The sequence below is a fragment of the Seriola lalandi genome, unplaced genomic scaffold (assembly GCF_002814215.2).
Source record: "Seriola lalandi dorsalis isolate HSWRI2012SDOR001 ecotype SW California unplaced genomic scaffold, Sedor1 jcf7180002054797, whole genome shotgun sequence".
Classification (NCBI taxonomy): domain Eukaryota; kingdom Metazoa; phylum Chordata; class Actinopteri; order Carangiformes; family Carangidae; genus Seriola; species Seriola lalandi.
In genome coordinates this window covers 514751-525484 of record NW_019525350.1, presented here as the reverse complement: position 1 = coordinate 525484, position 10734 = coordinate 514751, and the positions used below count along the sequence as shown (strand labels likewise).

General features: G+C 40.4%; 1 protein-coding gene across 7 annotated transcripts in view; it reads left to right on the top strand.

Moving 5' to 3' along the window:
- The first annotated feature begins 1672 nt into the window (after window positions 1-1672).
- Window positions 1673-10734, top strand: part of kif1aa (kinesin family member 1Aa) — a 36369-nt gene continuing 27307 nt past the window's right edge. For all 7 annotated transcript variants that reach the window (XM_087179206.1, XM_087179204.1, XM_087179203.1 and 4 more), the window contains exons 1-2: window positions 1673-2018; window positions 3839-4006. In XM_087179206.1, the coding sequence (XP_087035332.1) occupies window positions 3901-4006 (106 nt within the window). In that variant the 5' untranslated portion in view covers window positions 1673-2018; window positions 3839-3900. The remainder of the gene's footprint in view (window positions 2019-3838; window positions 4007-10734) is intronic.

The following is a 10734-nucleotide window of genomic DNA, read 5'->3' as shown; positions in this document are numbered from 1 at the left end:
GTCTGAGACCACTTTCCCATGTAGCCTCACATATTGCTCCATAGTAGCTCTAGTATTGCTCAATTTCATTTACAAAGGAGAATAAAAGGAGCCATTAAAGACACTGAATGGAGTTCAGGAGGGTACTATATTTGATTTATTATAATTTATTTATTGCATTCAATTTATTGTTCACTAAACTTTTTAAAAAGTTATTATTTTCTGTGTTTTTAATTTTTCATATCTTTTGTATCAATTAGTTGGTCTAAAACAAGACGACATTAAATATATGCAGGCTAAAAATTAAATTGGTTAATCTGTCTATAAAATACACACCATGCGTTACTGTTTTAAATTGTTGAATGTAAACTTCACCCCAGGTGGCTAAAATCACAAGACTAGGCTTTTCTCACAGCAGATATTTTGACTTGTAGTAGTAGGAAGTAAACAGGTGTTATTAATAACATTAATGATGGCTCTAGTGTGACAGTGATCCAAATTTAGCCATAATTAATTTTACCATTAACACCTCTGCTTTTCCTACTGTGTGTGTGTCAGAAATATCTGCAGTGAAGAAGGCCAATAGACTATTTCCACAGCAGACATTGTGGAAAATACCAGGTGTGACTGATAACATTAAAAACAGGATGGGACCAAGTCTTCATTTAAAAAGAAAAATCAAAATGTCTTCCATGAAAAAGGTCTACACTGAGAACATAACCTCAGTGTACTAACTGGTACAACTCTGTGCTATTCCACATTATTTGGTTGGTATTAAGATATAACGCATCATCTGACATTATTCTTTTCCTTTTTGTTATTTCCAATTAAAGAGGACAGTGGTATCTCTAACTAAATACAAAGTTGAGGCCTGCATGTCAAACCACAACAAGCCTAGTGACATGTTATAATAAAATGAATGATAGGTGAATCCCATTTAGCTGCCTCGGTTTCAGGGTCTTTGTATTGTGCATGCTGGGACACCTCAACAGAACGTAAACATTGCACTTTTCCTCCCACGACAAGTCGACATGTCTGCTGCAAAAAGGGCAGCATTTAAGTTTTAGTATTTTACGGACTAAATTGAGGCTGTAGGGCCACAACTGACTCTGAAACCTTCAGACTGCAATGCAGACACCTCACGTCACTTTAAAAAAAGAGGCGTACGGGAGCACCACCTTTGCAAAAAATATACAGGATAGCCTAATATGAACTGCGACGGTATAATCCTGTTTCTGTCTCCAGACTCATGCTCTGCAATGTAATATTGTGTACCTCAGTGAACAGGCAGTTTCCATGGTGCAGTGGGAGACCTGCTTTGTGCCAGTTTGTCTTGTCACAGCTTGATGTGCCTGGCCTGACCTACTAAACCTCATTCATGCAAACTTATTGTGCACTGCATTCAAACCAGTCATTTAAGTGAACTAGGCTGTTAGAACATGTATTCCAGCAACGCTATGTGCTGCTTTTAATATAAAATAAAAGATATTACACCACAGCAGTTTTTCAGCAGTGTTTTCCGAGGGGTGCAACTCTTCCTCTCAGTCTTTTTCCCCTACCTCCACCCCCTTCATCTCACCCCTCCTCCTCGCTCTCTCTCTCTCTCTCTCTCTCCCTCTCTCTCTCGTCCCACTACTGCATTGATGCTGTTACCTCCCTCGATGGTGATGTCACCGGCTCAGTGGAGCTCGAGCATCCTTGCCAGAGACGAGGAGACAACAGAGCCATTTTGACCGCTCCGTAGTGTGAAAAAGCGGCCGAGCATCCACCCAAAACAAACAAACGACCGACCCGGACACCTTCCTCCCTTCCTGGGTCCCTCACTGGCAAGGCCGGGCAGAGGGAGGGTCGGTGGGTGCAAGACACCGTCGGCGGTAACCTCAGCCCTTCCCGTTTTCATGGAGAGGAGAGGCTGTTAGCAGGGGCAGTGCCAGACCTGGAGGAGACCGGAGGAGGTGGAAGCTGGATAATAAAACAGACGAGCACGACAAACTCTACACGTCTCTGCGCGGTAGCAAAACGTTAGTGGCACTGCGGAGGTAGGTTTACCTTTTTCTTTTTACTATTATATTTTTCCATTGTCCCGCCGGTATTGCAGTTTTAATGAGACAGTCTTTATTTACTTAGTGTTAAACCTCCTGGGAGGAGATGGGCATAGGGTGCGGCCATTGAAGAGGCTGTCAGTGTCGGAAAAGATAGCATATAGAAAGACTGTCATTAACAGAAAAAGCTGCTCTGTAACACAGTGTGTGTTATTTTACACTTTACATTTTCAAATTATAATGTCTTTTAATATTGTGTGAGCAGAACGAGGGGAATAAATGCCCTGTCACTGGGATAAAGGTAGATGTGCAGCCTTACTGGAGGAAATATTGAATCATAAGCTCTGAAAATGACGCAATAACTTAATTTTTCAGAGAGTAATTACACCTATCAATTATCAATTTTAGCCTGAACCACATATAGGCCTTACGCCAGTGTTGACTTGTGGTTTATGGCTTTGCTGTCACGTTTAAAAAATAAAAAAAAACACCAGGTAAATATGTATTTTTATGATCAACAAGGTAAAATTGTATCAACCTGTCGTCAAGCTCAAGTCCACACCAGCATGGTTATTACATTAGCCTTTGTCACTGGGAAAATGGTGGCCGCCCATCTGAGCTGCATCATCAGCTGATTGGTCTGTATTGAGCAGATTATGACCATGGATGTTGACGAAAAAAAAAAACAAAAAAAAAAACAGATTTATATTTTAACAACTGTGTTGAAGAAGTATTTTCCACACAAGGTTAATAATATGTGGATGGACAGAAGATAACATCCACGTTAAGCATATGAATTTCATCTTCATTACTGGATTGGATTTTTAATCTTCTGTGTCATTGAGTCTGTTGTATTTTTATTTTTTTATTTTTTATCATTGTTTGTCCTCGGTGTGGTTTAGTGCACGGCTGCACCTTTAAAACCAAAACATCTCAACAAATCAATCTGTTTAGGTGCCAGCTGTGGAGCTTGTACCAGAAAGCAGGGTGACACAGCAAATTTACAACACTCAGTGAGGATGATGAGGATGATGATAACAGATGTCTGAGTCACTAATCATCAGAACATACTCTGAATATTCATACAAAATCCATTATCCCAAATCATGGGCATATAATTTAATTTTTTTCTCTTATTAATATGCTATGAATTATTATAGTTTTTTACTGTAATATTTGCGGTTTGACATGAGACATGCAGTGAAAGCTATATGTATCATATTGCTCGTCGTTAAATCTTATTGATGAAAACATTAAATGATTGTAATTTGATCATGACGGATGATGAGTCATGGTAGCTCCTCCTGATACACCCACAGTGCTGCCATACACAAAAAAATCACACAGTGATTTAATGTTCATATTCATTCTTTTAGGAAACAGAGACGAGTTACGAATTGCTCATGAAACCGAGCTGCTGAATGAAGCCAGAGCCTGGATTTGGGGCTGGTTTCAGTGCCATTGTCAGCCAGGGGAATAACCTGACGTTTAGCTGCTGCTGCACTTCTTTTGTCACTGCTAGCTGTATTATCCATATCCCTTGGCTGCAGCTGACCATGCATGGTCTTTTCATGTTACAGCCACAGCCCTGCCCTCCTCTATTGTTCTGATCACGTCAACTGTGAGGTGTAATATTGGACCTTTTAACAATTTGTAATACAAATGTATCTACAAATATTAGACCTCGATTTTTGCAATATAACAAAACATGACATGACATAACAAGATACCATACCATAACATAACATAACATAACATAACATAACATAACAGCATGTCATTTACTATCCGTCATCACTCTCTGCTCCCTTCCACAGACCTGCAGGCCCTACACCTGGGCACTAAAGAAGGCACCCCAGGGTGCTAGGAAGACAGCACCATGGCAGGGGCCTCTGTAAAGGTGGCGGTGCGTGTCCGCCCCTTCAATTCAAGGGAGATTGGAAAAGAAAGCAAATGCATCATTCAGATGTCTGGAAACACCACCAGTGAGTACCACAACTTCTCCACTGAAATATGCTGCCCCACTCCTCCATTTGATATAATCCACCTATAGTATGTTTTCTGGTTGCACTTGCATAATATAGTGTTTGTTTTATTGTCTTAAATTCAAAATTAAATATAGATTACAGGAACAAATGGCAGATTCATTCAGTCAGATGTAATCTTGAGCTTGACTCTTCTCCAACCAGAAGGCACAGGTTCGAGCTTTTCCAGCTGTTCTGTTGCTGACCTTGACCTCTGACCTCCCTGCGCAAGAGGATTATTGAAAAGATAAATTTCTTCTGCGTAGGACCTGGGGTGACTGTGCAAATCTCCGGTAAACAAGAGAGGTCTAATTCAAGACACGTGATATGAGCAGAACATTTATTCGAAATCAGCTTTAATGTCAGAGGAAGGCGATTGAGATTAGAACTAATTTTATTCTGTCCGTGAGGAAACGTCATATTAATGAACTTGTTTGCAAGACTTTCAACTGTCGGATTACTGCAGCGTCCATGTTAGAGCAACAGAGGAGTTATCCGATTGAAATCATGCTGTAGGTGACAAAACCTCCCTGCAAATTTGACCTGGTGTTTATTCAGGAGAAGGGCTTTTATTTATTTATGTGGCAGATTAAACCAGATTTAGAAAATAGCTCCTTATCCAACATTTTATATTTAAGCATTTTCTATTTAACGTTGCCACCAATGCAGAACAAACAATAAAGCACAATAATGGCAGAGGACATTTGGAAGAAACATAATTATTGTGTCGTTATAAAGCAATCCGTGGGAAATGACTGATTGCATTTACTATAGATTACTATGGATTCTGCAAAACCTTCTGTAATTGTTTTTGTTGCACAGTTTTAAAGCCTGTATTTCAGAGCACCCCACGTTTCCTGGGTTATGTAGTGCGCAGAGCGAAGACTCTGGTCGAGAGGAGACTGGAAAGATACTCGATACGTAGTCTGCTTAGCAAGGTAAAGCCATTCGTCAATAATGGATGAGGCTTCCTGAAATATTTACCGTTTGGCCTAATTTAGCCATCTCACCCCTCCTTCCTCATGTCATGGCTGACTAGACAACAAGCTGCGCGGCTTTTTTTGGGTTGCCATATTTTAACTACGTGATTTGTAGCATTTCGTGATGTTGCGTTCCCCATCAGACTACATACTTACAATCTTAAAAAATTTTTACGCTGTTCCTTTAAACTGCCCCTCAAGGATTTAGCAGTGTGATGTTTTCTAAAAGAGCCCTGCCTTGGCACAGAGCTTCTTCCTGGGTCTCTGCAGCAGCGGGCAATTAATATTGTTTCAGCATCGTCTCTTTTAGCAGTGTAAACTTAGATCAGAGGCTCTGTTGTCCACTGGGAACGTGTTCGCTGTGTGGATGTGCTTGGAGACATTGATTTGAATTAATCTGTGAATCTTATTTCTAATCACACAAGGTCTTTTGATGTCATCCATTTACATAATGATAATCAGCTTGTTGTTTTCTTATTCTTGACTTTATGCTAATTTGTTACAGTTAGACAGAAACTGTTCTTAAAGGTCCCACATTTGAAGTTTTAATATCCCTATAAGATATATTTGTGGTATACCAAAAACCGTCTCAATGTACATTTACGCCTCCTCCTCTCGGGCTTCTTCTAGTAACAACAGGTGAGCCAATCAGAAGAGAGGAGGCTCTGAGCCTCTCTTCTGATTGGCTGACTGTTTTCTGAGTGATCGAATAAAAATAAAGCAGATTTCAGGTAAAACACTTAAGAGACACCAAATCCTGCAAGGTTTGGATGGTGGGTCCGGGTGGGCGTGGCTTGGGGCGTGGCTGAGAGCGGTAACTGTTTTGTAGTGACATCACAAAGTTACAGGAAGTCCTGACGGCTGGTTTTAAGGCTCAGTTTCTGAATACAGGCTGTGTGCATTTTTCTGAGGACTGAGGCTTTGATACTTTCACAGTATTGATATAGAACCTAAACCTGATCTATAATCACACTACACATGGACATCTACCCTTTATTCAATATTGGACCTTTAAATTATGTTTGTTTGGAGACCCCCCCCCCCCCAAGAGAAACCAGTGCACGGTTTTGGAGGACAGACTGTACTGTGGCTCATTCATCAGTATACAATGTCAGTCAGGCTGTCAAAGCACTGTGGCTTGTGAACAACATGTACCAAAGATTACTTTTATTTTGATTCATGGAGTACAATTAGATCTAATATAATCCAATATAAGCAACACAAACATTATAAGCTTATACGATCCTCCGTCAGACCTGCATTCATTTAAAATCTGGCATCTCGGGCTCGATCCCTCACAATTTTCTATTTGCTGGCGAATTGGTAAATTGCGGTGAAAGCTTCAGGGAAGAGAAAATAATAAAACTAAGCAGATAGAAATTTGCAGAGGACATTTGAATTCGATAACTAGAGGAAAGCTCTCATACTAAAGCAGGTCAGGTTGACCAGATTTTAGTCAGACCTATGTCACGATTCTGTTTCATCAGTCTCCCTGCTCCTGAAATTCAAGCAGAGTTTATAGCCATGTCAGCAGTACTCGAAAATTTCATGTTGTTCAGATGCTCCGAGCCGCTTCCAGTGAGACTGCAGGTCTTTCAACGGGGCAGAATAACTGAGTCAATGGCTCTGGATGTGAGCTGGAGGATGTGAGCAGACTGATGTCATGAAAAAGCCCATTGGTTGCAGTGTCTGGAGAGGGGGTACAGAGGCAGGGTATAAATGCCCCTTTGTCTTCCTGTAGTCTGGGGCTGAGGAAAGGAAGAAGAAGAAAGAGTTCTCTGGGGTATTTTGTGCGTGTCTCACTCTCTGCTTTGTGCTCTCTGACACCCATGTGTGGGTCAATAGCCCAGTTCCCACAAAGCAGGAGAATGGCAGTAATCTTGTTGTTTGAGAGATCTACCCTCCCGCGCAGACCTTAATTAAGATGCAGGGGACGGACCTGAAGCAGTAATGGGCCTCCCGCAAATACTTGGTGGGAAGATTTCAATTTGTTTAGCAGAAGAAAAGCAGAAATACATCCAAGTTATTTTCACTACTGGACTGATTCAAAATATCTGTGTATGTACTTAACCATTAGAAGTGAATATCTATAATGTGTAATGAAGCTTGTGTTAGGGAGAGTTGAGTGGATTCCTGCTGCTTCTTTACTCATTAGCACAATGTTTACTGCTCTATCATCTTGTGGATTTTGGCCTGACTTAGACAGATACGGTGCCTCTAGCTAAGATTTGCTAAGATGCTTCATAAACTCAGAGCGAAAGCAGCCGACAACATACCACCTAAACCCAGTGCTGCTGCTGCTGCTGCTGTATATAGCATCTATGTGGCTCTCCTCCTCTCCTCTGTCAGTGGGTTCACATCCCCTCTGCCAGACCTGCTGACGCAGCCACATTTCCTCTCCTATTGACTGGGGCAGGTCACCCGTGACAGTCCGACCAGCGTCACTCACTCACAATTATGAAGACCCAGCAGCTATGACAAAGACAAACACAGAATGTGCTGTAATCGGACGCTGAAAATATGATAAAATAAAAGCTAAAATTAAACTAGAGGAGATTATCGTAGCTATAATTAGCACAGATGACGTAAAATGTGGGCATGGTGACGAGCAGAGGTGAAGTGCGGCAAAAAAGAAAAGTGGGTGTACTAAAACTGTGGGCCACCTGGTGAACATAAGGCACATGCTATTTTCAATTAGAGATACAGTAAAGTAGATTTTTACAATTCCAATGTAGTAATTATTGGGAATTAAAATGACTGCTCTCTGATATCAAATCTGATATTTAATGTCAAACAATGGTATTCAGAAAATACCCGACATGTACAGTAGATCTTTTGACAAACCGCGAATTATCCTTCAGTAATAAGTAATAACTAATGAAGTGTAATTATTTCTTTGTAACACACAATTATTCAACTTGTCTGTTACAAGAGTAGAATAATTGTATTAAATTAAAAATTTTACAGGAGTGAAAATAATAACAGTAAAATAAATTCAGCGATGACAATAAAAGTAATCAATGTGAAACGTATATTGTTGCTCCATTAACCTATTATGTAATAATAATAATAGTAATAATAATATATATAATATTTTAGTAACATGTTTGTGATATTTAAATTAATATCCTTAGTTTTGAATCACGGGCCAAACAAATGAAAAGACATTTAATATTATCAACACGGGTTTTGGACACTTGTTAAATAACAGCAGTCAATGTTTTTTGACATTGTATAAACAAAACAATTAATCAATTAATTGAAAAAATAATTTGCATATTATTCATAGCTGCCTAATTAAAATAATCATTAGGCTTAATGAACATTTAACAGTTCTATTATTCATTTAATATCAGATCTGTGGAAGACAATATAATCACTCATCAATGATCGCTCTCTTCCGAAGATCTGATTTGTATGCTTTAAAAATAATTAGCAGATTCAAACTATAAACCAGCATATGCAAAATAATGCTGATGAAAGTGTGGATGTGGCAGATACGTGCGCACACTGCTTGACCACCTCTGATGATGTGTTATGGGAGCACGCTGCTGGAAGAGAAATGAGGAGCCGTTGTCTTAGTTACGTGTGACCTCCATGACTTGACTTCCAGACCCGGCGTCATCTATAAACTCAGCACCTTGAAATTAAAAAAGGTGTTTCCATCGTAAAGAGAGGAGACGGGTTGTAAAGGGGGGGGGGGGCGTTATGAAAATCAGAGATGTGTTGGAGACGACTGTGACGCGCAAGCTGTCAACACTGACAACGTCACCCCGTGCTACTGAGTGCAATTTAAATGGGCCCATGGTCACCCTCATATATTATAGGCTGCCACTTTACAGTAATTGCCTTATCTGAGAGCAAGGCGCTTGTCTTGTCTTTCCGGCGCTGGGATATGCGGGTGGGGCTCATCTTAGTATGAATCATGGCACAATCAAAGATGACTAAGCAACAAGAGGATGTCGTAAGCGTCGAACTTTCCTACTGAGGTTTTTGCTTCTGGGTAATGAGATGGGCAGTCGGATCGTGATATATATTCTTCATTTTAGAGGTTCGCTAAATCAGTCCAGGTCTCCTTTTAAATTTTATTTATTTATTGATGGTTTTTCCTCTGTGATAGAATTTAAATTTTTATTGAATCAGGTCAGTTTTATTTACCCGGAAAGCCAATCAGCTCCTCAGCCGTTTTCAGACCTTCATTCATTATCAGACTGTATTAAATGTATATATAGATCCATAGAGGCTGTAATAATGGAAGGGATATGTGTCAATGCTGTACATTAGAAACACTTACTTCCTACAGGATATTGTGGGCACTTCTAGCCTAGTACTTTCCCAGTGTTTCACCTGCTTTAGTTTGGTGGTCAGTTACAGCAAGTGCCAAGTTTCCACCAGGTAATGTTTTATTCAACCAGATTTTTCCACTTCAGTGTAAAACAGTTGGTTTCGAGAACGTGTGAGCAACAACCCCTGAAACAGGTAACAAGGGTTCAGACAACGCCATCACTGATACATAAATGTGGTTAGAGGAGGGATTGATAACCATTTATTGATTGCTGTCAGACTGATTCTAAGTAGATATTTCGGTCTAACTGGCATTTCTGACTATGTCTGATGTCATGGCCCATTACTGAAGAAGACCATTTGTGTCAGGAGACAGAGCACACGCAGGGGAAATGAGCATTATGGAAAATACTTCTGGCTGATTAATGAAATTGATCCGGTGGCTGTGGTTATTGTAAGTGCAGAATATGGTGTTTTGATAAAGATCGGAGAGAGCACTGTGTGCAAAACCGGAGTGCATCTGTGTTCATATTTGGCCATTTTCCAGAGCACCTGGACACGTCATGCCAAGCAAACAAGGCCTCATCTCTTTGTCGTGGTTGGGCCTGAAACCCGAAACCCATGTCAGCCACACTGGCCTATATTTCATAGCTGGAAACACAGTAGCAGCGTAGAGAGGAAATAATCGTGTGTACACTCACTTGAGAGCGTACTCAGCCCTGGGCCTTTTCCTCTGTTATCGACTGCATCTGCATTAGCAGAGAAGATGGTGTCTGGAGCTCTGGGAGCCTGGAGGAAGCGTTTTCATAGCTGGCATCACCACACCACACCAGACATGTTTGTTCTTGGGTGGGCACATGAAATTTTCATTTCTACATCTGATATTTTATCCATAACTGTTTCTGAAAGCGTGTTTCTACGAAACCCTTTGCTTGCATGTTTGATTTTTTGAGAATATTATTATTTCGTGTGGCTCAGTTGTTGGATAAAACTCCATAAAAGTACAGTTATAATTATAAAATAAAGTTAATTAATTATCAAAAAGCAACGTGTTTGCAGCAGTAATGATACTCTAACATTTCCAGATGTGTATACTGTACATATACAGCTTTATTAGCCACAAACAAGCTCTTCTGTATCAGCTACAAGCGAACCAGAAAAAGATGTGTGTCATCGTCAGTCAGTCAATCGATGAGTTCCTCGGTTTCGTTTGTAAAGGGTCGCGGACTAGACATATCTAAAAGCAAGTGAGGTCAGACATGATATCATAATTTAAACTGGAAAGATTTGCTTGAGTCATAACCGGCCATCCTAGGCATCTAAACCAAGTAGACCTGATTGTCTGTGACATCTGAAAACTGAGCCTCACAGGCCTGCTGGTTGTTTCATGCTGTTGAAAGACGAGCCGAGCCTGACAAGCTGAGC